This window comes from Ranitomeya imitator, chromosome 2 (genome assembly GCF_032444005.1).
Source record: "Ranitomeya imitator isolate aRanImi1 chromosome 2, aRanImi1.pri, whole genome shotgun sequence".
Classification (NCBI taxonomy): Eukaryota; Metazoa; Chordata; class Amphibia; order Anura; family Dendrobatidae; genus Ranitomeya; species Ranitomeya imitator.
In genome coordinates, this window is record NC_091283.1 from 735,982,715 (window position 1) to 736,009,983 (window position 27,269).

At 41.3% G+C, this 27,269-nt stretch overlaps 1 protein-coding gene across 2 annotated transcripts in view; it reads left to right on the top strand.

Annotated features, from left to right (window-relative positions):
• UNC5B (unc-5 netrin receptor B) overlaps positions 1-26,620 on the top strand; it is a 238,916-nt gene extending 212,296 nt beyond the window's left edge. For both annotated transcript variants that reach the window (XM_069753210.1, XM_069753209.1), the window contains 9 exons: positions 2,020-2,214; positions 4,243-4,614; positions 6,212-6,299; positions 7,164-7,332; positions 8,530-8,763; positions 15,296-15,445; positions 19,931-20,095; positions 22,943-23,121; positions 24,737-26,620. In XM_069753210.1, the coding sequence (XP_069609311.1) occupies positions 2,020-2,214; positions 4,243-4,614; positions 6,212-6,299; positions 7,164-7,332; positions 8,530-8,763; positions 15,296-15,445; positions 19,931-20,095; positions 22,943-23,121; positions 24,737-24,902 (1,718 nt within the window). In that variant the 3' untranslated portion in view covers positions 24,903-26,620. The remainder of the gene's footprint in view (positions 1-2,019; positions 2,215-4,242; positions 4,615-6,211; positions 6,300-7,163; positions 7,333-8,529; positions 8,764-15,295; positions 15,446-19,930; positions 20,096-22,942; positions 23,122-24,736) is intronic.
• The last annotated feature ends 649 nt before the right edge of the window (positions 26,621-27,269 follow it).

Below are 27,269 nucleotides of genomic sequence, written 5' to 3' on the forward strand. Positions count from 1 at the left end.
ACAGTTCAAGAACAGTTAGATTTTGCAGCAAGATGATTTACTAATGCACACAAGAAAGGATACCTCTGATTGGCTGGAGAAAAACATAACCAAGGTTTTGGAGTGACCTGGTCAAAGTTCTGACAGCCTTAAAAAAGGCAGGTCATACTTGAAAACCCTTTAAAGCAGCCAAATTAAAGAAGTCTACGAAGTCTACAAAGAATACCTTTTTTGTGCAATAGATTTTGAATACATTTTTATCTCCAATAAATATAATGATCATTTAAAAGCTGCATTTTGTGGTTACTTTTTTATCATGTATTAAAATTAGTTGGATGATCTGAAACAAGCACCTGTGACAGCTAATCGGCAGGGGTGCCTGGTGTCGCTTCCCTGCCGATCAGATATTGATGCCTCATCCAAAGGATAGACTATCAATATAAAAGACCTGAACTTCCTTTTTAGATGTGACAGATTAGAGAACATAAAAGAAATCGGACACTTTTTCATTCCACTGCACATATAATATGCGGATTATAGGTATAGAAGTAGTCTTAATAATTTAGGATTTTATTTGGTTATTGCACAGCAGATTGTTGTATACTTTACTTTCATTTAAGGTACCTTCACACTTAGCGACGCTGCAGCGATACCGACAACGATCCGGATCGCTGCAGCGTCGCTGTTTGGTCGCTGGAGAGCTGTCACACAGACAGCTCTCCAGCGACCAACAATGCCGGTAACCAGGGTAAACATCGGGTAACTAAGCGCAGAGCCGCGCTTAGTAACCCGATGTTTACCCTGGTTACCATCCTAAAAGTAAAAAAAAACAAACAGTACATACTTACCTACAGCCGTCTGTCCTCCAGCGCTGTGCTCTGCACTCCTCCTGTACTGTCTGTGAGCACAGCGGCCGGAAAGCAGAGCGGTGACGTCACCGCTCTGCTTTCCGGCTGACAGACGCGTTGCTACGTCACAAAAAGCAACGATATCGTTAACAATATCGTTATGTGTGAAGGTACCTTTAATTATGACCAATACCTAAAGGTACCTTCACACATAACGATATTGTTAACGATATCGTTGCTATTTGTGACGTAGCAATGATATCGTTAATGAAATCGTTATGTGTGACAGCGACCAACGATCAGGCCCCTGCTGGGAGATCGTTGGTCGCTGAATAAAGTCCAGAACTTTATTTCGTCGCTGGACTCCCTGCTGACATCGCTGGATCGGCGTGTGTGACACCGATCCAGCGATGTCTTCACTGGTAACCAGGGTAAACATCGGGTAACTAAGCGCAGGGCCGCGCTTAGTAACCCGATGTTTACCCTGGTTACCATGCTAAAAGTAAAAAAAAAACAAACAGTACATACTTACCTACAGCCGTCTGTCCTCCAGCGCTGTGCTCTGCACTCCTCCTGTACTGTCTGTGAGCCGGAAAGCAGAGCGGTGACGTCACCGCTCTGCTTTCCGGCTCCCAGCCAGTACAGGAGGAGTGCAGAGAAGCAGAGCGCAGCGCTGGAGGACAGACGGCTGTAGGTAAGTATGTACTCTTTGTTTTTTTTTACTTTTAGCATGGTAACCAGGGTAAACATCGGGTTACTAAGCGCGGCCCTGCGCTTAGTTACCCGATGTTTACCCTGGTTACCGGCATCGTTGGTCGCTGGAGAGCGGTCTGTGTGACAGCTCTCCAGCGACCACACAGCGACGCTGCAGCGATCCGGATCGTTGTCGGTATCGCTGCAGCGTCGCTAAATGTGAAGGGGCCTTAACAACCCCTTAAACTCCAAAATCTCTAAGTAGACCAAAACGCTGAGGTTCAAGGTCCTGCACATCCATAAATGTTCCAGAGGGAGCTCATAAAATCACGTTGTGGAATAAGCAGAATTAATTTATGTACACATGTACATATTTTGTTCACAGTTTGATATCGTGTACCACAAATGTTAAAAATATCAGTCTCCTTTTCTACTGTACATCTAATAAGTTGTGGTTAAGAGAAGAGATTGCTTAGCATTGTTTTCTTTTCTTTAATAGTGTTGGACTCAACAGGAGATGTTGCTCTCTATGCTGGTCTGGTCGTTGCCATTTTCATCTTCATTATTATCCTCATGGCTGTCGGGATAGTTGTGTACAGGCGCAACTGCCGTGATTTTGACACCGACATCACAGATTCCTCAGCTGCTCTTACTGGAGGCTTCCATCCCGTGAACTTCAAGACTTCTAGGCATGGTATGGCTAATATGCTTGACCCCATTACCTATCCGCTACTGTGAATGCTCATTAACTGTCATATTCTGAGGCGCTGGCAGATGGTCTTAATAACAAAACAGATGAAGCTTATAAATTCAATATACCATGCAGGGAATAGTAATTGCTGACTGTATGTTTCTGTAATTACTGTTTGAACCTCCCTGAGACACTCCACTTTATATATTTGTAGTATAAATATACACTTTTCACCATTGAAATTGCAAAAATTTGCAAGTCATGGAATTATGGGAATCACTGGTTGGTTGGATAGACAGACATATTAATGATATGCAAATGGTGAAAAAATGGAAACACCATTTTCAAGACATTTTGATTATATGAAGTATCAAGAATGAACACCACGTTCGGAAATCCTCGCCCTTGCACGCCTTGGCATGTTATCAATTAGATAATGGTTGTCTGAGGAATGTCCTGCTACACTGAATGCACTTCATCAAATCATCAAAATCTGATGCTGGCAGCTCACTATGCAAATTCCAGACCAATGACATCCCAGATCTGCTTGATGGGTGTCAAGTCCGGAGACACTACAGGGCATGATAGTATGTTTAGGCCATAAAAGCTGCTCACAGTAGCACGTGGAACATGCAGTCTGGCATTGTCCTGTTGGAAAAATGGATCTACCATTGATTCCACCACCAAATCAATTTAACATCGAGCTGTTAGAATACCTGGAATGACTACTAGAAGGTCCAGCTGCCATACGTTATGCCACTCCACTCCATAATCCTAGGAACAGGATCGGTGTAAAATTCCCTGAAGGCATCTTCATGGCATTAACCGTCTGGTCCCCCAGACCAATCACCAACTATCATTGCATCTAAGAAAAAAGCAGAACTCCTCACTAAACCTCCATACCAGCCATCTTCACCATCTTGTTCTGCATAATGATGGGCTTTGAGAGTAGTGGCATGAGGTAAATGAAGAGTCCTACACCATCCTACTTCTGGGATTATGGTGTGTTGCACCATAATGTACAGTTATCAGACCCCTCTAGTTTTAATTCCTGTTACTTTAACAACTTACTGTTACATTGATTTTTATTGTGGAAATAGCCATTTTTCCAAATTGTATTAGGAACCATTTTTCAACACTACAATTCCAGGCCATATGTTGCTCGTGCTGTTGTGAGCAGCCTGTGTGGTATAAACATGCTACCATGGCCTTCAGCATCTCCAGGGAAGATCTGTGATCTTATTGATCAGGAAAGGAGCTGCCAGCAGCAGATCTTGATGATTTTCCCGAGTTTTCAATGTAGCAGGACATTCCCCAGACAACCATCAATAGCCTCACTGATAACATGCCAAGGCGTGAAGTGCGGGGATTCCTGCACGTGATGCTCATACTCAATACTGAATAAATTGAGATCCTTTGAAAATATTATTTCCATGTTTTTATTGCATATCCTTAACGTATCTCTCCATCCTATCTTTTCCTAATTCCTCAACTTTTCTTTCCCGTTGTTGCAATTTCAATGTCGAACAATCTTATATATACTCATAGTTGTATATGTTTTTGATTTGATGTTGATAGCCAATCTAGTAGTAAGCATAAACTATATTGGTCCCACTATATTAAAAGTTAAACTACTAGTATTATAGCATTGGGTTATTCAAGAGTTTACTAAATGTTTGTAAAACTAAAACTCTGGAATGTTTTCATTTACAGAGGTGTAGTCATCAACCGGTATTTTATAGTATCATGTAGCTTGTCTAGACTTCATGGATACATCCTGCTTGTCTCCTTGGTTAAAGAGACAAAAAATAATAAAAGTCTATTACACGTATACCGCTTGAGAGCTATAAAAGTCATAATGTAGGCAAAATAATGTTACCTATTTTACTCTGCACAATCATTGTATCTTGTATTACTAAATACCGCAAACCTAGAGACTGGAGATCTTGTATTTTCAATATTGCCTATGAAAGAGCAAATACTACACCAAAAATTGTCACAATTCTGACACCTAATATTTTATTTTTACAGACAACTCCCATTTATTACACCCATCAATGCAGCCAGATTTGACTGCCAACGCCGGTATATATCGAGGCCATATGTACGCGTTACAAGACTCTGTAGACAAAATTCCCATGACCAACTCTCCTTTGTTAGATCCACTACCAAATCTAAAGATAAAAGTCTTCAATTCTTCCCCAGTGGGGACCTCTCCTGGGATACACGATGACTTGCTTGGTCCTAAACCCATCGGGACATACCCATCAGATACTAACATCATTAACGCAAGGAATAAAACGATCAGTAGCCAACATCTCCTGACATTGCCACGTGACTCTAGTAACAGTGTGACGGGGACATTTGGGAGCCTCGGGGGTAGATTGACGTTCCCCAACACTGGTAAGTTGGCATTTTCAGTCATGTTTATGCTTCTAGACCGGCATTATTATGCATATCGTGCGGAGCACCTGTTTAAAATAAATTGTTTTCCAACAGGCACCTGTCATGATAATTTCACTCGTATGCTGGAAGTTTTTCTTGTTTACGTATGTGTCATTATGGCCTTTAAAAGCTGTAGAAATGTCAGCACATTGGCATTAGTGTAAATTGAACTTCAACATAATTGGCACTGAAAAGAGCTTGTGTTGAATAAAATGTGCAATTACTGCTTCTAACAGTGGCATGTTCATAACCCATATTGTTCAATGGCGATGTGTATTTTTAGTCTCCGCCGGTCTTAAAAGCACATGGCATATAGTACTATTGGGGCTCGTTCACACAGCCATGGTTTCAGTCCAAGTGAAAAGCACGGACAACAATTTTTATTCAATGGGGCAGCGCAGATGAGCGATTTTTTTCAATGACGGAATCTGTATGGGAAAAAAATTGCAGCGTGCGCGAGTTTCTTCCGTAAATTGGATGAGAGTCACCCATTCAAGTCTATGGGTACGCAAAAAAAAATCGGATGCCAGACAGAGTCCAGTTTATATGGATACATTGCAATTGTGTCACATAGGAAACGGTAAATGGTCCTGTAAATGATTATTAACTGCTGCTGTAAAAAACGGATAGCACATGGATGACAAGTAAGAAAAATTCTCCCACTTTTCTGAATGAAACAGACTGTTTTTTATATGCTCGTGTGGACCAACCTTTACCATTAGGCTGAGTTCACACGAGTGTATAAAAAAATCGTCCCATTTTCATCTATACAGTGCGTCATATGCAATCTGAATAGTACCCGGTTTTTGTTTAGCTTTTTTTTGCACGCTTACAGACTTGAGTAAGCAAGACTCAACCGATCTATCCTAGAGATTAGTTCATACTGCAGATTATTTCACGCACAGAATCAGTCCTCCTCCGAGCAGCCTTATTGAATAACATTGGTCATAGTGCTTTCTATGTCATGTTAGCTTTTTCATGGCCTGCATTTGTACCAAAATGATGGTAATGAGAACGTGGCCTTACTCTGTTGGGTATGGAGTTTGGCTTCACATTTGGGAGTGTCTTAAGACATTTCTGTGCGTTATAACTAAATGTACACCGTGTCTATCCTAAACATTCTTATCTATATCATGGGATGTAATTGGTAACGTTTCTCCTTGTGCAGAGAGACAAGCCAGGCCTGGGATGTCAGAGTGAGGAGACTTATAGGCTGTGCAATGCATATAAGATCTCACCTAGGCAAATCAGATCTCATACTTTGCACTGAAGGGGGGCAGTACCGTATCTGGAAACTGAGATTCTGGTTTAGCTTTTATCCTAAGTCCTATGGCAAGGCTTTTAAAGGGTCGATATTGACTTTTAGGATTGCAACTCCCAATAGATGGCGCTAGAGTTCTAGTCCTCTCTGAAGAGGCAATTTGCACATCATCCAAGTCGATTGGTCCATGGTAACTGTAAATGTCCATGCGTTCACAATGAATTGCCCTTTTCTGTCATCTCCTTTGCTTGTTCCTTGTGGATATTTTGAATAAATGCATTTGTTCTTTGACAGGCGTGAGCTTGCTGATTCCACATGGAGCGATCCCACAGGGAAAGTACTATGAAATGTATTTAATGATTAATAAGAGAGAGAACACGGTGTAAGTATTTATTTTATCTTTTAAATCTATTTCTTCACATATAAATGAATGTTCCCTAATATCCAACCTGTCGCTGCCACACATTTCCATGGATTTCTAGACGGGACGTTTCTTGCTTTACATGAAGTTGCATATACCAGCAGTCCGTCTGGGACAGTTACCGTGGCCTGTATGTGCTTCAGTCTAGTTTCTAGAAACATTAGTGTCTATAAATGCAGTTAGATGGATGGATTGGTTCTTAAAGGGGATGTCTCATTCTGACTCCTATGCTTTATGCACAATTTATGCATATGAGCATCATACTGGAGATGCCCTAGTTAGAGGCACTAACAGGCAATGTCTCTTGCCCTTTTTGTCCATATATTACACAGACAGCCAAAGTTACCCCTCTCCCCCTTTAAGTCACTATGACTATGCATGCACTCGTTTTTGTTTTGAGATTCAATTCTTCTTGGCAAGATAATATTCTGCAGAACTTACCGGATTGTCTACTACTGGATAATCATTGCTCACATAAAATGCAAACAGTATATAGTCCCCTCCCACAGCGGTGCCATTCCAGCAATGTTGGCGCTGCTGCAGCCAATCAGCGGCTTCTATTACTATTTCATCAGAGCAGATGTCCGCCCTGATGGAATATTGATAATCTGCAGCCTGCACATCACACACCAATATCACATGACTCTCTGGGAACAGCGGAGCCAACATTGCTGGAACGGCACCGCTGTGGGGGTGACTATATACTGTTTGTGTTTTCATTAAGCTCCCGAATTGATTAAGCTGGGGATGTCCAGTGGTTGACAATCCCTTTAATGTTAAAGTTGTAAAAAAAAAGTCGTCTGATTGGTCATTCTTCATTTGTAGTCTGCCTTCGGAAGGGACACAGACTGTTTTGAGCCCTATAGTGACTTGCGGGCCCACTGGACTCCTGCTGTGCAGACCGGTCATTCTGACCATCCCTCATTGTGCAGATACAGCCACATCAGACTGGATCTTACAGCTGAAGACTCAGTCTCACCAAGGAAACTGGGAGGTAGGAACGTCTTTTCATTCGCCAGTGGTGTGTGGGACACTTGTCCACGCTGAGCAACTGTATGACGCTGAGGAGTCCGTCATCTGCTTTACGTATTTCTTAATCTAAAAAGTTGCAAACAAATTAACATTAGGGGTTCCACCACTGTGAAAGGGGTTGTCCGGCCAACAAATAATTTTTTTAAGAATTCATATTTTTTAATAATATTATACAGAGGCTTACTCACCTTCCAGGGCCCGTGCAGATTCCATAGGAGACACTCCAGAAGATAGCGCCAACTCTGGAAGTGATGTCTTCTCTGTCGGGAACACACAGGACTGCTGCAGCCAGTCACAGATCAGATGCCTAGAAGAGGGCATCATCAGATGTTTCTCACATGACACACTGTTCTAGTCACCTGACCGCTGCAGCCAATCTTTCTAACATCTGAACGGAGCAGACATTGCTTACAGAACAGGCACAGACCTCCAGAGCATCCTACATTGAGTACACCTCGGTTCATTATTTTAAAACCATTGATGCCTTAAAAAAATATATATTTTGTTGTCAGACAACCCATTAAGCTCTAATAGGACAGTGAGGTGTAAGTACTGTATTTTCAATCATTTGGCCTATGTTCGCTGTCTCACATCTCTGGCTCTTCAGCTATTAGAAAACTCCCCACAGAACCCCGTAGGTAGAAATCATGGTCGTGCAAACAGCCGGAGAGCTACAGATTGGAAAAGTCTATTAGACGAGCGCTCACCTGATGAACATGTCTGGAGATCACTGCCCGGCTTTGTAAGCTGCTAATTTAGTCCATGTTGCATTGTGTAATTGATTTATTTAGGCCTTAACCTTTTACCAGTTGTGCTGTAATCCTCCGTGTGTGCCCCATCCATAGCAGCACTTTCATATTCTATACATGCTTATTTAAGAAGCCTGATATTAATCTGATATCCGTCAATAATTTGCTTGTACCGATGCGGAGAGGTTGTGTGTGATGGCTTCCCCTACAAGCATGGGATCCCTTTATTCCGTATTCCGCCATGGTTGGATCAGATGGCGCCCTCTAGTGACACATTTGGAAAACAGCAGTGGAAAGAAAAACATTTTTTTTCTGTATTTCTTTTATATTCACCATCTGAACTGAAGGTTTTTTAAGAAGAAATCCTTCCGTGTACACATAAGTAACAAACACATTAACGTTCTTTTCAGGAGGTGGTGACGTTAAATGAAGAGACGCTCAACACTCCATGTTATTGTCAGCTTGAAAACCAGTCTTGTCACATCTTACTAGACCAGTTGGGGACCTACGCCTTTGTAGGGGAGTCGTACTCCAGATCTGCCATAAAGAGGCTCCAGCTGGCCATATTTGCCCCGATTCTCTCCACATCTCTGGAATACAACCTCAAGGTGTACTGCTTAGAAGACACGCCAGATGCATTAAAGGTAACTTATTGGGTTTTGCCGCAGATTTTATCCTTTAACTTGTTTCTCTAGGAATATATCTTTTGGATATAGCTAGAAAGTTATCCTAAATATTTATTTACCCAATCTGATTTTTTTGTTACTTTGGTTCTTTAAAATTTGCCAAGTGCGTTGTATGGTCCTTTCCCATGATTCCATTTCACCAGTACTTTGCCACTTTATCCTTGGTAAATGTTTTGTGACACTTCCTAATAATAAGTATTACAGGTTCTCCTCCTTCATCCCAGAGCGGCTGCTGACGGAAGAGCATGTGACCAGACCTGCCCACCAGTCTCCTCCAATTAGAAAACTCTTCATCTGAAAGCTGTTTTGCAATTGGAGGAGGCGGATGGGCAGGTCTGGTCACATGCTCCTCCGTCAGTAGCCATTGTAAGGACAAAGGGGCTGTGCAGTCTGAATGGAAGGCAGCACTAATATGTATAGGGCGAGAACCTGTCATGCTGATATATAATAGCAAGTGCCACAAAATCATGTCCCCAACATGTTTAATCAAATACTGACAAAATGACCAAACCCTTTAAAAGGAACCTGTCACCAGGTTTTTTCTATGTAATCCGATAGCAGCATGGTGTAGGGACAGAGATCCCAACTCCAGCAATGTGTCTCTTGCTGGGCTGCTTGGTGTAGCTTTTCAGTGTATTCCCTGCTGAGCTGTGTATAACCCCTCTCACACCAGTGATTGGCAGCTCTCTGTGTACATTGCTGGAATACTGTTAATCAGTTGCGGGTTGGGGTTATTCAGAGCAGGAGACAACTAGGCCTCTAGTGATAATCTCCTGCTGATAAAACTCTGTTTTTATTGAAACTACGAAGAAGCAGCTCAGTAAGTGACACATCCCAGGGATAAGGGTATTTGTCCCTGCATTATGCTGTTTTTAGATTAAATAGTAAAAATGTGCTGACAATTCCCCTTAAAGGGGTTTACCTGCTTTGTCACTCTTCTTGAAAGTCCTTTAACAAAAAATGATCTTAGATTAGACTATTTAAACCTCAGCTGTAAACTTTAGGGCGTGACAAAATGTTTCCTTCCACTACAGCATCGCCACATGGAACATGCAGAATTACACCGATTCCAAGGATATCGATAGACTGCTGTGTAATTCAGACATGCTGTGCTTACTACAGCGAGAGACTCTTTGTGACGGTCTCCTGATTAGCAAATTACCCTAAAATCATTTGTGTGTGTTGTATTGATTCAGCACCTTAAAAATTTTGTTCATAGATGCACAATTTATTTTAAGCAATTGTCTCACAAAGATCTGTCCTGTCTATGGCCCCAGGAGCCTGAACCAAGGGCTCCATAAGGGCAGTTCCAGCAGATACGTCCATGCTTAGACGTTCATGTGACTAGGCAGCATGTAATTCGCCATTTCACCTGCAGTGGGAGCTGTAGGCTTAAAAATAAAGAACCGCGATTGCTTATTTCCAGCTTGTTGACTTGGAGCCCAACCACCGCTGCTAGACAGCAAAACATTCTAAGCTCTTTTCTATTGATTTTATTAACACTGTTTTGAAGCTGGACAGTGTTTACAAGCCAGACAACAGCAGTGGTCGGTCTCCTTGGCAACAGAACTGTAACTTGCAAAAGTGCTTGTTTTTGCCAGTACTGTGCGACAACCAACCTCATCCATCTCTGAATATTGGAATAACCCTTTAACTTTTAGAATAAGTTGACAAAAAAATGTAAAGATTTATTATTATTATTATTATTTATTTATATAGCACCATTAGTTCCATGGTGCTGTACATGAGAAGGGGTTACATCAAAATACAAATATCACTTACAATAAACAAAACTAACAATGACAGACTGACACAGAGGGGAAATGATCCTGCCCTTGCGGGCTTACATTCTACAGGATTATGGGGAAGGAGACAGTAGGTTGGGGGTTGCAGTAGCTCTGATGGTGTTGAGGTGGCAGCGTGGTCATTACAGGCTGTAAGCTTCCTTGAAGAGATGGGTTTTCAGGTTTCTTTTGAAGGATCCAAAAGTAGTGGATAACCGGATGTGTTGGGGCACAGAATTCCAGAGGATGGGTGGTATTCGGGAGAAGTCTCTGAGGCGATTGGGTGAGGAGCGAATAAGTGTGGAGGAAAGGAGGAGGTCTTGGGAGGACCGGAGATTACGTGAGGGAAGATATTGAGAGATTAGTTTGGAAATATACGGAGGAGAAAGGTTATGGATGGCTTTGTAGATCAGTGTTAGTAGGTTAAACTGGATACGCTTGGAAATTTGGAGCCAGTGAAGGGATTTGCAAAGAGGGGAAGCAGGAGTGTAGCGAGGAGAGAGATTAATTAGTCGGCAGCAGAGTTAAGGATGGACTGGAGGGGTGCGAGAGTGTTAAAAGGTAGGCCACAGAGGAGGATGTTGCAGTAGTCGAGGCGGGAGATGATTAAGGCATGCACGAGCATTTTGGTAGAGTGAGGGTTGAGGAAAGGACGGATTCTGGAAATATTTTTGAGCTGTAGGCGACAGGAGGTGGCGAGAGCTTGGATGTGCGGTTTAAAGGACAGGGCAGAGTCAAGGGTTACTCCAAGGCAGTGGATTTTGGGGACAGGTGAAAGTGTGATTTCATTTATTTTGATAGATAGATCAGGTAAGGAAGATATGCGAGATGGAGGAAAGATAATTAGTTCAGATTTGTCCACGTTTAGCTTGAGGAAGTGAGAGGAGAAGAAGGGGGATATGGCTGATAGACACTCTGGGATTGTGGAGAGCAGTGAGGTGACATCTGGGCCACAGAGGTAGATCTGAGTGTCATCAGCATATAGATGGTACTGAAAGCCATAGGACCATATGAGTTGTCCCAGACAGAACCTTGAATGACACCAACAGAGAGGGGGTGAGATGAAGAGGTAGTATGGGAGTAGGAAACGCTAAATGTGTATGAGGAGATCCAGGATAGAGCGAGGTCTTTGACACCAAAGGAGGAAAGGATTTGTAGTAGGAGGCAGTGGTCAACTCTGCCGAAGGCAGAGGACAGGTCTAGAAGGAGGAGTATATAGAATTGTCTGTTAGCTTTGGCTGTAGGTAAGTCCTTCGTATGTTTAGTAAGGGCAGTCTCAGTGGAATGGTGGGGATGGAAGCCAGATTGTAGGATGTCGAAGAGAGCGTTAGATGCAAGAGGAGAGGAAAGTTCAGCGTGGATGTGCTGCTCAAGTAGTTTGAATCAAATGGGAGCAAAGATATGGGGCAGTAGCTGGACATAGCGCAACGGGTCAAGGGATGGCTTTTTGAGGATAGGTGTGATTATGGCATGTTTGAAAGCAGAGGGGACGGTATCAGAAGTTAGTGATAGATTGAAGTGATGGGTTAGGGATGGGATTTGTGTAGTGGTAAGGTTGGGGAGGAGATGGGATGGGGTCAAGAGAGAAGATGAGCAAGATGTCCTTCGGTGATTTTGGAGAGGGAAGCTATGGGGTTAGGGCATTGGTCTGGCATACAAAGGGGGTGTGGTGGTCGGACATCAAAGACTTTCCTTGTTTGCTTTTTCTTATTTTTGAAGTGTGTGGCAAAGTCCTCAGCAGAGATTAAGAAAGACGGAGGGGGCAGTGGTGGGCCGAGGGAGGGAGTTAAAAGAGTTCAACAATTGTTTGGGGTTGTGGGATAAGGACGATATGAGGGTTGAGGAGTAGGCCTGTTTAGCAGAGGTGAGAGCTGATTTGAATGCGAGTGTTGCTTGTTTGAGTTCAGTGAAATCATCTTGCGAATGCGTTTTCTTTCAACGCCGTTCTGCAATTCAGGATATTTGCCGAGGCTTTTTAGTGATGTTATTGTGCCGGGGTTGTCTATTGATTCGTCGCACTCTGCTTTGCATGACAGGGGCGACCGAGTCGATGGCTGATGCCAGAGTGGCATTGTAGAAAGTAGTGGCAGTGGCAATCATAAGTTTTCCAGTTCCAAAGAAAGTTCAAATGTTTAATAGTTTAATGGGGAATGAGTTAGAGAAATTAATAGGTGACATTAGCTGGAGTCAGTCCTGCTTAATAATGTAAAGCATTTATGTTTTTATAGCCTATGGACTAAATTCGAGTAACCTCAAAAATGGGTTATTAACTGTATAAATCAGTCATAGGAATGGGCTGATATCAGGACGATAATTAGCAGACCTTTCAGAAATGCTGAGCTCAAATACTATTTTGAGTAGTAAAAAGTGCACAGTAATTAAAACCTTCCTTATTTTACCATTTTAAATATTCTAATGTCTGGTATTAAGGCAACGTATAGCTGTCTAACCTTGTAGCTTCTCCGTAATTAATGTTCTCGGCTACCTTCCTTAGTGTTTAAAGGGCAAAAAAGTAATTATTTTTACTACTTCTCAAGTTTTGCATACAAGCAAGTGAATTTCTTCCTAATGACCTAATTATCTCAATAGATAATTTAGGCAAACAAAACTAACGAAGAGATTACTTGAATAAATAAGTAAAAGTCGTCTGGCGTTGTCTGTTCTTTCCATATTCTAGGACATCTCTGTAGAGCGCGCTACTTCTAAGGCTTTCTAATTAAGATCCTGATTAATAATATTCTGCCGTTCTTGTTTTAAGGGAATAAACTGTTTTTCACATTTTATGTTTTTTGAATTAATATTTAAGAAAATGATATTTAATTATTCTGATTGTTATTTATTTTGACGTGAAGGGGAGCTTTGTATTTCCTTTGATGACTTCTTTAGGAATAACATTTCACGCTCTACTCTGGAGTCGCAAAATCAGAGGGCAGTAAATAAAAAGATTGTTTTAAAGTTGGTCAATTCCTTGATGCATCAATTAAAGAAAAAAAAATACAACAAAGTCTAAGTGGAACATTTCTCTCTAAATGTACCCCAATATCTGTGTATGTAGTCAGCTTATTGAGGCATTACACAGACTGCAGACTGCCCTCCACATAGAGTGGATGGGCAAGAAGTTTTTAGGGAGTTTTTAGCCTGAACCCCAATGAGAATATACAGCTGCACCTGCTATGATTTTTTTTAGATCATGTGAATTTTATTATTTCACTTTTCTACATCTTTGATTAATAAAATAACTATATTTTAAATAAGTGAACAATTATACTTGTATTTCATGAGCAGTATCAACCCCGTTGACAGTGATTTTTTTATTTATTTCCATACCTGCTACTATGTTTCCTTGAAATGGTTGAGGTTCTGTACAAGGCCACGCTCATGTGTATAATGGCTCCTTATCTCTGCTATTTATTGGAGGTCAGGCCTTGACTGATCATACATTGATCACCAATCCTAAAGAAAGGCCATCAATTAAAGAGAATCTGTCATCAAGTTACTAGAGCAGCATGACGTAGGGACAGAGACCCTGATCCCAGCGATGTGTCACTTACTGGGCTGCAGTTTTGATAAAAACACTGTTTTATCTGCTGCAGATCTAGCAGTTCTCAGAATGCTGAGCTCTGCGTAACCCCGCCCCCATCACTGGCAGCTTTCTGTGTACACTGTGCATAAGCTGCCAATCAGTGGTGGGGGCGGGGTTATACAGAACTCCTTAATATAGAGGACTACATGGCAGCAGGTTTACTAGTCATCCAGTGATAATCTCCTGCTGATTGCTGTAGTTTTTATAAAATCACTATATTAATCAGCCCAGTAAGTGACTCATTGCTGGAATCAGTGTCTCTTCTTCTACATTTGTTGTTCTATGATTAAATGGTAAAAACCTCTGACAGATTCCATTTAAGAATCCTATAAAGCCTTCAGGACTTTGGACTTTGTATTAATTATGACCGGTGTTAATGATGCTAGTCTTGATGAGGTCGCAAGCTGGATTCAGGTACCTGGAGTGAGATTTCTGGTATAGGGGATGCCACAGTTTGTCATGAATTAGACTTTGTGGTGTAACGCGTTCGTTCTACCCCATTTCCACCAATTTTGATGGAGCTGTGAGAAACTGTCATGAAGACGAGAAAAGATGCAAGATTTGGGCGCAACTCCATGTTGCGCCTACATTTTGTGTTTTTCCAGAGCTTTTACGGGCTTTTCCAACTGAAAATACTGTATATTGGAAAGCTATTTTTTACTTGGAGGAAGCAGACAGGAGAGTCCTATTCCCCTCCATTCACTGCCATTAGAAGAAAAGAAGTCTGTGCAGTCTGTTAGGAAAGCTGCACGAACAAGTGGGTAACACTTCACAAAGGAGGAGAACCTGTAATATGGGACTAACCACTACAAAATAATGTGCCACATTTTGTTAAAACAAAGATAAAACTGACAAACCCTTTAAGTAGCTTAAAAAAAACCTTCAGAGAACTGTGGGACCTTAGGGAAACCAAAATATGTATGGCCATTTACTGATGTGTCCTGTATCTGTATCTATAAACAGAAAAATGCATTCAAAATAATTGATAAAACCAGAAGATACCAAAGTACAGACCAGAAAGACCGCTTGTTATTTTCCTACTGTCATCCATTAATATTTATGGCGTAATGTACATTATTTAGAATCTAGAGTGACACTTCATCTATTCCTTGTCCATGTATAGGAGGTTTTGGAGCTGGAGAAGACCTTAGGAGGATATCTAATAGAGGAACCAAAGCCACTGATGTTCAAAGACAGTTATCACAACTTGCGCTTATCTATTCATGATATTCCTCACTCACTGTGGAGAAGCAAATTACTAGCAAAATTTCAGGTAAGAGGATGTAAAGGTGTAAAGCATAATTGTCCAAAACCGTTTAACCCCTTCATGACCGGGGGATTTTTCGTTTTTCCGTGTTCGTTTTTCGCTCCCCTCTTTCCCAGAGCCATAACTTTTTTATTTTTCCGTCAATTTGGCCATGTGAGGGCTTATTTTTTGCGGGACGAGTTGTACTTTTGACATCATTGGTTTTAGCATGTCGTGTACTAGAAAACGGGAAAAAAATTCCAAGTGCGGTGAAATTGCAAAAAAAGTGCAATCCCACATTGGTTTTTTGTTTGGCTTTTTTGCTAGGTTCACTAAATGCTAAAACTGACCTGCCATTATGATTCTCCAGGTCAGTACGAGTTCATAGACACCTAACATGACTAGGTTATTTTTTATCTAACTGGTGAAAAAAAATTCCAAACCAAAAAAAAAAAAAAATTGCACCATTTTCCGATACTCGTAGCGTCTCCATTTTTCATGATCTGGAGTCGGTTGAGGGCTTATTTTTTGCGTGCCGAGATGTCGTTTTTAATGATAGCATTTCGGTGCAGATACGTTCTTTTGATCGCCCGTTATTGCATTTTAATGCAATGTCGCGGCGACCAAAAAAACGTAATTCTGGCGTTTCAAATTTTTTTCCCGCTACGCTGTTTAGCGATCAGGTTAATACTTTTTTTTAATTGATAGATCGGGCGATTCTGAGCGCGGCGATACCAAATATGTGTAGATTTGATATTTTTTTTATTGATTTATTTTGATTGGGGCGAAAGGGGGGTGATTTAAACTTTTATGTTTTTTTATTTTTTTCACATTTTTTTAAACTTTTTTTTTTTACTTTTGCCATGCTTCAATAGCCTCCATGGGAGTCTAGAAGCAGGCACAGCACGATCGCCTCTGCTACATAGCAGCGATCTGCTGATCGCTGCTATGTAGCAGAAATGCAGGTGTGCTGTGAGCGCCGACCACAGGGTGGCGCTCACAGCCACCGGCGATCAGTAACCATAGAGGTCTCTGGGACCTCTATGGTTACAATATACAAGCATCGCCGACCCCCGATCATGTGACGGGGGTCGGCGATGAGGTCATTTCCGGCCGCCCGGCCGGAAGCGGTAGTTAAATGCCGCTGTCTGCGTTTGACAGTGGCATTTAACTAGTTAATAGGTGCGGGCAGATCGTGATTCTGCCCGTGCCTATTACGGGCACATGTCAGCTGTTCAAAACAGCTGACATGTCCCGGCTTTGATGCGGGCTCACCGCGGAGCCCTGCATCAAAGCAGGGGAGCCGGCATCGGACGGTATAGTACGTCCGATGCCGGTAAGGGGTTAAGCACCACTCCAGGGTCTTTTTCTACTTCAGTGCTGGAGTGGTGCCATTAAGTTCCTTGACCCTAATCTTCTATTTACCTACTGCCATCTTCAGTTCTTCATGGCTCAGCTCCAGTCCCACTCCGCCATCTTGTGGCCGCATTTTCAGACGGTAACGATCACCAGCTCTCAATGCAAGTCTATGAAAGCCTTGGCTCCCATAGACTTACATTGAGTTGTGATTTCCGGATTGCCCAGTAAACAATGGAGCCAGCAGCTCAAACTTCTGGAGACCGGCCGGACAAGCTCTGATAACAGAAAAAACTGTGTCTAGAAAGTATATTATTACCAACAGGGAACTCAGATTAGTGACACCATTCTAGTGGTAAAATTAGGAAAAAAACCCTAGTGGTGGTTTAATAAATAGCAGCTCTTAAAGGGGTTGTCTGGTCTCAGAAGAAAAGTCTGCAGTCACTCTATTTGACTGCAACCTGCAAATTGTGGCTGTTTGATGCACACACTGTCACGATTCCTTTTGTATTCTGAGACGTACATATTGATGACCCAACTATCAGAGGGGTAATCAATATTAGATGTAAGCAATGTACAAAGAACACCGCAGTTCTGTAAATTGTTTATTGAGCAATGTCGAGTACTGTAGTTTATCTCCCATTCATTTGAATGGTCATTAATATGCAAGTCCCAGACAACCCTTTATAGAGGTTTTCCCACGAACAAAGTACATTTTAATTACCAAGTCTTGGATTGGTTAAAAGTTCCACAATTGGTTTAAAAAGATATTCCTGTGCTGAGATATTCTTATAAATGTCCCTCCACTATGTACTGTGTAATGGCTGTGTCTGACCATATAGAGATGCTGCAGCTGATGATCACACATACACAGCTCTTGACAAGGGAAGGAAGCATGAGTATACTGATTTCACTGCAGGGATTCTCAACTGCTTGTTTGTGTTAGCGAATACATTTCTATGTCTGTTTGTTTTATCACAGGAGTGTATGAAGTGTTTCTGCTGCATCACCAGTCCTATGACCTCATCAGAAATCAAGCCAGTGTCATATCGGCTCAATTAGCTCCATTAGCTTCTTTGTCACTGATTTGATTTATGATGAGTTCATAAGGCTGGTGATGCAGTAGAAACACTAAATGTGCTCCCTTACACAAAAATGCAGTTGAGAGTCCCTTAGAGTATACTCACTTTGCTTCCTCCTCTATCTAGGGAGCTGTGTATGCGCAATAAAGAACTGCACCATCTACCCCATCGGACACTGTAAAATACACAGCACATAGCAGAGGCCCATTTAGAAGACTCTCTCAGCACAGGAATATTTTTTTTTAAACATCCAATTGTGGAAATTATTAACATCCCAAGATGTATTAATTAAAATGTACACTGCTCAAAAAAATTAAGGGAACACTAAAATCCCACATTTTAGATATCACTGAATGAAATATTCCAGTTGTAAATCTTTATTCATTACATAGAGGAATGTGTTGAGAACAATAAAACCTAAAAATGATCAACGCAAATCACAACTAATATCCCACAGAGTTCAGGAGTAGGAATGATGCTCAAAATCAAAGTGGAAAATGAAGTTACAGGATGATCCAACTTCAGTGGAAATGTCTCAAGACAAGGAAATGATACTCAGTAGTGTGTCTGACCTCCACGTGCCTGTATGACCTCCCTACAACGCATGGGCATGCTCCTGATGAGGCAGCATATGGTCTCCTGAGGGATCTCCTCCCAGACCTGGACTAAAGCATCCGTCAACTCCTGGACTGTCTGTGGTGCAACGTGACGTTGGTGGATGGTGTGAGACATGATGTTCCAGATGTGTTCAGTCGGATTCAGGTCTGGGGAACGGGCGGGTCAGTCCATAGCTTCAATGCCTTCATCTTGCAGGAACTGCTGACACACTCCAGCCACATGAGGTCTGGCATTGTCCTGCATTAGGAGGAACCCAGGGCCAACCGCACCAGCATATGGTTTCACAAGGGGTCTGAGGATCTCATCTCGGTACCTAATGGCAGTCAGGATACCCCTTGCGAGCACATGGAGGGCTGTGCGGCCCTCCAAAGAAATGCCACCTCACACCATTACTGGCCCACTGCCAAACTGGTCATGCTGAAGGATGTTGCAGGCAGCAGATCGCTCTCCACGGCATCTCCAGACTCTGTCACGTCTGTCTCATGTGTTCAGTGTGAACTTCCTTTCATCTGTGAAAAGCACAGGGTGCCAGTGGCAAATATGCCAGTCCTGGTTTTTATGTGGCAAATGCCAAGCGTCCTGCACAGTGTTTGGCTGTGAGCACAACCCCCATCTGTGGCTTCGGGCACTCAGACCATCCTCATGGAGTCGGTTTCTAACCGTTTTTGCAGACACATGCACATTTGTGGCCTGCTGGAGGTCATTTTGCAGGGCTCTGGCCGTGCTCCTCCTGTTCCTCCTTGCACAAAGGCTGAGGTAGCGGTCCTGCTGATGGGTTGTTGCCCTTCTACGGCCCCCTCCACGTCTCCTGGTGTACTGGCCTGTCTCCTGGTAGCGCCTCTAGCCTGTGGACACTACGCTGACAGACACAGCAAACCTTCTTGCCACAGCTCACATTGATGTGCCATCTTGGATGAGCTGCACTACCTGAGCCACTTGTGTGGGTTGTAAAGTCCGTCTCATGCTACCACGAATGTGAAAGCACAACCAACATTCAAAAGTGACCAAAACATCAGCCAGAAAGCATTGGTACTGAGATGTGGTCTGTGGTCCCCACCTGCAGAACCACTCCTTTATTGAGTGTGTCTTGATAATTGCCAATAATTTCCATCTGTTGTCTATTCCATTTGCCCAACAGCATGTGAAATTGATTGTCAAACAGTGTTGCTTTCTAAGTGCACAGTTTGATTTCACAGAAGTTTGATTTACTTGGAGTTATATTCTGTTGTTTAAGTGTTCCCTATATTTTTTTGAGCTGTGTATTTTATACGCAAGACATCCTCTTTATTGCTGAAATTAAGAGTTTTTGCATGTACAAAACAACTACTTGTGATAGCATTGTGTTCATCTTTGATTCCCAGAAGACTTGGCACACAATGGATAGAATCTAGAAAAATGCATTGTCACTGGAATCTACCATAATGATTTGTAGAACTAATAGGTTTTCTTATTTCAGGAGATACCTTTTTATCACATTTGGAGTGGAAGTCAGCGGTCGTTGCATTGTACATTCACTTTGGAAAGGTACAGTTTGGCTTCCACAGAGCTGACATGCAAAATTTGTGTGAGGCAGGTAGAAGGAGAAGGACAAATATTCCAGTTGCATACTAATCTGGAAGAGGTGAGAAAACGTTACTGCTGTCTGATAATAATTTTGTATATTATTTTCCTGAGTACTTCTAAGAATCAGCTTGAGAAGTCAACATGTAACAGGCATGAATTAAACTAAAAGTTGCTCTGAAGCAAGTGGGATAGGAGGTTAGAGTAGATAACTCGGGGGTAACGGGACATATGGATTGGTCATGTGCTCCTGGTGGTAGGTCTCAACAAGCACCACGACGGGGAAAAAACAGGCGGCGAAACGCGCGTCGGGGTGAGGGGATGCCAAGATCATCCACACCTTTGGTAATTATTGATCTTTTATATTCTGCCATATCCTCTCATAATAATTTTGTTGGATACTGTGTATGAGGTAAAGCAATTGGCGTGTGTATTTGATGGGGACTATGTAATTATCCATAGAGATAGGTCTCCCACGTCTTTGTTTGTTTGTTGTATAATATGCATAATTAGGTATCAAATCTGAAATAACATGATATACCACTAATTTGTGGATATAAGGAATTGCTGTATTTATTCCTTTGAGTGTGGAGAAATATTTATTGGTTTTTTATGGTTGTATATTGTCTTTATGGCTTGATTAATAAAAATTAAATTTTCTTATATATGATTGGGATCTCTTCTTTGTCCCGTACATGGATTGATGTGGGATATGTGGTCATATTTTAAGAAATGTAGCCTGTGGTGGTTGTGTTAAAATTAATTGGAAAACTTGCTAGAATTATATTGTATTTGTGAAATCATTCAGTGATACTATTGTCCATTAGACCACCGGGGATTTATACAGGACCAATAGAGCAGAGAGTGTCTTCGTATAGCTACTCATAAGAGGGTCAGCTTGGGTAAAGCTGAAGGAAGGTGTGGTGTCAAGTCTATAACTGAAAAGTGAGGTTCCATTATGGCCTAAATTACTGTATGATTTGGGCTGAATGGTGCAGCGGACTTTAAGCAATAATCAAGGTCAAATAAGGTATAAATGGTCAAAAAGACCACATCGGCCTACTTATTCAGACCATTATACACATCAACAGTGTTGCTGCTCATTAAGTGAATGTTCTTGAGAAGAATACAGTGCCTTGTATAGATTACTTTGTGATGTTATTGCAGTAGTATTATGAGTTTACCTGCGGTTTACACTGGGAGTTACTGGGATTAGAAATATTCTTATATAGAGAAAGAGTTTATCATTTACTCTCCGACAAATACAGCTGCTGTATGGACCGGCAGCAATAACCATAAATAAGCTGCATACAGAAATCCATGTTTGGGTATTTTTATTGTGTTTTATTCATTTATGTGTATACTTATTTACTTGGATTGTATGCTTAGCTCTGGACTGTGTTCCTTTAGGGTAATTTCATCCATAAGTTTTTAATGTCTTTTTGAATATAGTGATTTGTAGAAAGCATTAATTATTCAGGTTTAGATTAGTGTTGTAAAGTTTCAGAATGACTAGCAATTATATAGTGAATGTGGATTGCCTGTCATTAAACCAAGTACACTGCAGACTAAGGGACTGGCGCTTTTGGAATAAATACTGTAGTTATATAAAATGCACAACTTATTATTGAACATTGAAACTTTATACCTATCATTACTTTGGCAAGACAGTTCTTGTAGAAAACTTCAGTCAAAAGTCTATGCTAAAATATAGGACATCAGTGAACTCAATAATTTGTATTCTGAATGTACCTATTATGTCTCACAATAGACCACATTGTTCTTATTTCTTTCACCATGGAGGTGGAGAGTTGTTTTTGTCATCTTCACATGCTGCAAAATGTATTTATCACCTCTGCAGTGGATAGAATAGTTTGGCTCCTCGAAGTCTGTTCCTGACTTAAGCTGCCACAGATCTGTACTGACCAACAAGAGAAAGAGAATCGGACATGATCTTATTGTGTCCAAGAATGCCATGTACTGTATCTTTAAAAACCACTTGGCCCTCCTGCCACAGTTGTAATTACATGCCTGTTTGATAAACGACCTGAATTGGCATGCTAATGGTGATATTGGAGATCAAGATCGCTTTCTACACGACTACTTCGAACATGCTCATTCGGGTTCGTCAGTCTACTGTACTAGGGATGAGTGGACCCGTGAAAGTTCAGGTTCTGGTATCCGACTCAAACTTTATTCCAAAGTTCATTTTGGGTACCATCAACTGTACCTGAACTTCAACCAAAACCTGAACCCCTTTGAAAAGAATGAGGACACAAACTTTTCAGCTGGACAAAAATATCTCTCCTTCTTTTTCTCTCCTTCTTTTTCTCTTCTTTTTCTCTCATTCTTCTCTTTCTCTCATTCTTGCTCTCTCACTCTCCTTCTCTCTCACTCTCCTCTCACTCTCCTTCTCTCTCACTCTCCTCTCACTCTCCTTTTATCTCTCTCCTCTCTCTCGCTCTCTCCTTTTCTCTCACTCTCCTTCTCTCTTTCCTTCTCTCACTCTCCTCTCTCACTCTCCTCTCCTTCTCCCTTTACTTCTCCTTCCCCCAGAACTCCTTACATTGCAAATTGACTTCCGAGAGAAGTCCGTGTTCGGTGTTCAGTATCGGACACTATCTGCCTGGAATGAACCCTGATGTTTTAAGTTTGGGTTCTCTGTTCTACACAACTGACTGCAGAAAGTCATGCATGCGCTGCCTCCTCTTTGCTGACATTAACATGAGATGGATGTGGGTCGCTCCCAGCGATGTGACCCACATCTATCGGATGTATGGCATGTATGCTGTAAATGTTCAAGATGTAAAGGACTCTGTATCCAGTATGGTAATGAACGGTTGTAGCTCAAAAGTTTTAAAAGTTTGTTTATTAATTGCTTCTTTCGTTTTTTTTTTTTTTTTAACAGAATGCCAAATCATTTGATCCCTTTTTTTCACATCCTGGAAGTAATGTAACAACCCAGCTTGGACCATATGCCTTTAAAATTCCAATGTCAATTAGACAGAAAATCTGCAACAGTTTGGATGCTCCAAACTCTAGAGGAAATGACTGGAGACTTTTGGCACAAAAACTCAGCATGGATCGGTATGTCATTAATTATTTTTGGTTTTAAAGGGTTGTCCAACCATTACATTACAGGTATTTTTTATAGTTCTAAAATATACCGTAAATCTTGTGTAACATTTACACAGAGAGTGACGCCATTTAGTAACAATTTTATACTACATGGTGTTTAAATTGTAAACTAATATGTACATCCACCATTTACCTAATGACCCCATTACTGGTGGACATGTATGCTTAGTCTCTCGTGTCATAGGCAGTAGAAATAGCTTTTTGCCCTGCTTGTCAGGAAAAGAACATAGTATATGCAGTAGCAAGGCAATATAGCTGTGAAGATGTCTTCTGCACGGCTGGTAAGAAGAGACCATACTGTAAGCTCTGTTGGAAGACTAATAGGTGTGAAATAAGATTGAACCCTGTAGATGACTGGGCATGCCAAATGTGATTATATGGCATTCCTGGTATTTGTGTACTCATGTAGGGATCCATAAATTGAGCAAAGATAAGGAACTAGGCACTATTTGAAGTAGATGAGATCACACTTATTGATGTAGAACCGAAAACAGAACATTCGTGATGTTTCTGTCAACATTTGAACACTGGAGGTTGCTTTACCAATAGTGGAAAAATTCAGACTTGCATCTCCAGTGCCGGCCAAAAAAATCTTTACACTTGTGCGTCAAAAAAAACAACTTTACATTTAAAATCCCGTGTCATGATTTCACTTCTTAAAAGTGTATACAATGGGGGAGATAATCACAAACTGTCTAACTTACAAAACTGGCTTAGTTGCTAGTAAAGGTACCTTCACATATAATGATATCGTTAACGATATCTTGCAACGTCACGCTTTTTGTGACGTAGCAACGATCTCGCTAACGATCTCCTTTGTGTGACAGCGACCAACGGTCAGGCCCCTGCTGGGAGATCATTAGTCGCAGGGAATGATCAGGACCTTTTTTTGGTCACTGATCACCCGCTGTCATCGCTGGATCGGTGTGTGTGATGCCACCGCTGTGCTCTGCTTTACGGCCTGCACCGCTGACACAGTCAGTGCGGGAAGCTGACGGCGGGGAATGTGACAGACATCGGAATGTAAGTATGTACTGTTTTTGTTTTTTTTTTACTCTTACAATGTAACCAGGGTAAATATTGGGTTACTAAGCGCGGCCCTGCACTTAGTAACCCGATGTTTACCCTGGTTACCCGGGTGCTGCAGGGAGACTTCGGCATCGTTGAAGACAGTTTCAACGATGCCGAAGTCTTTCCCCTGATCGTTGGTCGCTGGAGAGAGCTGTCTGTGTGACAGCTCCCCAGCGACCACACAACGACTTACCAACGATCACGTCCAGGTCGTATCGCTGGTCGTGATCATTGGTAAGTCGTTTAGTGTAACGGTACCTTAAGGGTGACGTGATCAAATACTAATTGAATGTTAAGATTTTGTGGTTTCGTTGAACTTGTAAAGATTTTTTTTGCCGCCACTATACAACAATATCTTTTCTGATTCCCACAGTCATTTGGGTCAGATGAAGGTCTGGGTCATACACCAAAACATCACACGTGTTCTGTTTCTGATTGCCTAATGCTAATATTTAAAAAAAATTGGCTTGTCATGTTTTTTTTTTCTCCTCAGATACCTAAACTATTTTGCCACCAAAGCCAGTCCTACAGGAGTTATTCTGGACTTATGGGAAGCCTTACACCTAGACGATGGTGATCTCAACACTCTTGCCAGTGCCTTGGAAGAAATGGGCAAGAGTGAGATGATGCTTGTCATGGCAACCGAGGGTGATTGCTGATGACCTCTTGACTTGCAATTTGTTGGCGATTTTATTACTGATTAACAGCCGAGAGGTCTTTGGTCAAAAAACAAGAGACATTTTCTTTCCTTGTTTATGATGGAAGACTCAGCAGCAGTGTACTGGAGAGATTGAATACTCTCATGGTCAAATCACAACCAGCCTTAGAAATCCTTACATACTGTTTACAAGCTATCCAAGTGTCTAACAAAATACCTTCACATGCCACCCCACAGAATTGCAGACACAAGGAAATCATCTTCGTTACCATAATAACTGCTGGCAGACATCTTTCATGTTACCTTTCTACGCATTTAAGACTTTGTAGTTTTAAGCTCTGTCATTTCCTCCATCTTTAAACATGATATGTATTTCTTGAAAGGTTATGTACAATCTGATCAAACTGCTTCTATCCTGTCCAAGCTTGGAACTGCCTTACTACTGAGGCAAAAGGTTTCTTAGGAAACGCAAGTTTATTTATTATCCAGATCTTTGGATGAGTCTTTGTTTTATATGTTAATATGTAAGATTTCTGAGTGTATGCACCCCGCGGGTATGACTGAGGCTGGCGCAACATCTTGCTCTGGTAGAAGTTGTAGATGAGATATTTTTCAACGGCTTGTATCAACATATGGGGCCTACTGTCAGTATGATATCGTTCAACATGTGATTAAGAAATGTTCCTCATCCACTTCTTGCTATATTTTTTTGGTCCCATAATTCATTTTTTTAGATATCTGAATAGAAACCCCACACAGCTCAGGGAATATACGAGGCCACCGGAGAAAATGAATCCAGTTCCAATTTAATTAATCATCTGCAAAACAGATACAGAGCAGTGGTAGCCTACGACATGCTGTGACCCAAAGCTGCCAGTGACATTTGTTTTTTCACTTGTATTCAAATTTCTTTTAAATGATACAAATCATTTTTTCCAGGTTGTGGCATTTGTTGGCCAGCCTTCTGACCATCAGTTTCTAAGTATTCCGATCCTTCTATGTTTGGTTTCCCTAATGTTCTGATAGATAAATTGCTCGTTCAAGTAAAGAGTACAGCGCTGATAGAATTGGATGTACAACTTCTTAGCGCATTTCCAGGCCATATTATGTCATTGAATCTGTTTCCAGACGGAAACATCAAAAATCTATGCCCCAGTAACAATAGAAACCGTTATGGCCAGCAATAGTAATGATTTCCATCCCTCAAGCTCAGGAAGTGAATGTAAGCTTCTTTTTTCTTTCTGTGCTGCATGTTTAATGGCAAATCTTCAACCCTGTCATAATCCGAAGTAGTACAAAAAATATTTCTGTATAAGAGTGCATTCTATTCTAAGCCTAGAAAACCTAATATTAAGGGGTTGTCCAGAATGTAAAAAAAATGCTTTTTTTTGTCTCTTAAATAAAAAATCTGGGCTGCAATTTCCAGCACAGCTCATGGAAAAGAGCGATGTGGAGACATTTTTTTTTAATCTTGGACAAGTCTTTTAATAAAACAGGGAGGAACAACAAGCTTTTTTTATTATTTTAATTGTGGAATTCAATATACACTTTTATTTTCTTCTGTGTATTTCTCTTTGGTTTTCGTTTTATTTAAAACAAAATCACATACCTATGTCATTATTGGATTTGAAATCTATTTTTCAAGTAGCAAATGCTCATTTATGTACCATTACAAAATGTAAAGAGAATTGGATTAAAAGTGTTATTTTTATACTTCAAGTTGGATTTCTCATTCACCAATGTTCTTCTACTTTGGTTTTCAGACGTTAGAATCTGATGTTTTCCTAATAACCCTTAATCTCTGACACTATGCACTTTAGTGGTTAAAAGAAACATGTAAAGGAGTCATTTATTTAATCCACAATTAATAGCACCTGATAGGATGTCAGTATATATCAGTATAAATGTTTTTACCAATCAACAGTGGCATAGAGTGTAGTGGCCACAAAGGTGGTTATAGGTGAAAAATGATATGGGGGCAATCCACATGGGTCAGTGCTACAGGTTCCTATGCAGAGCGCAGCAGATAAAATGAATTTCATTGGCTGCTGCACTCGGCAAAGGTATCAACCGAGGTAACAAAGTTCTCAGTGTGATGACCTCAACTTTGTCATCTCAATTGCTGTCTGTTACCCTATGCAGAGCGCACCAGCTTATTACAAACTCCTCAAATGATCCACATGCCACAGCCATGTTAGGGATGATAAAGGCTGCCCTGTGCTCTCCTCCCAAAGCTCCCCTCTTGCCTTTAAAGCTTTGCTTGAAGCTTTGTGAGAGAAAAAAATTGAAACTAAGTTTTCTATGTAATTTTTTTCTAACCCTGACTAGATTTATGACTAGGGCAAGGACTTGTTAGTGATAGTACTGA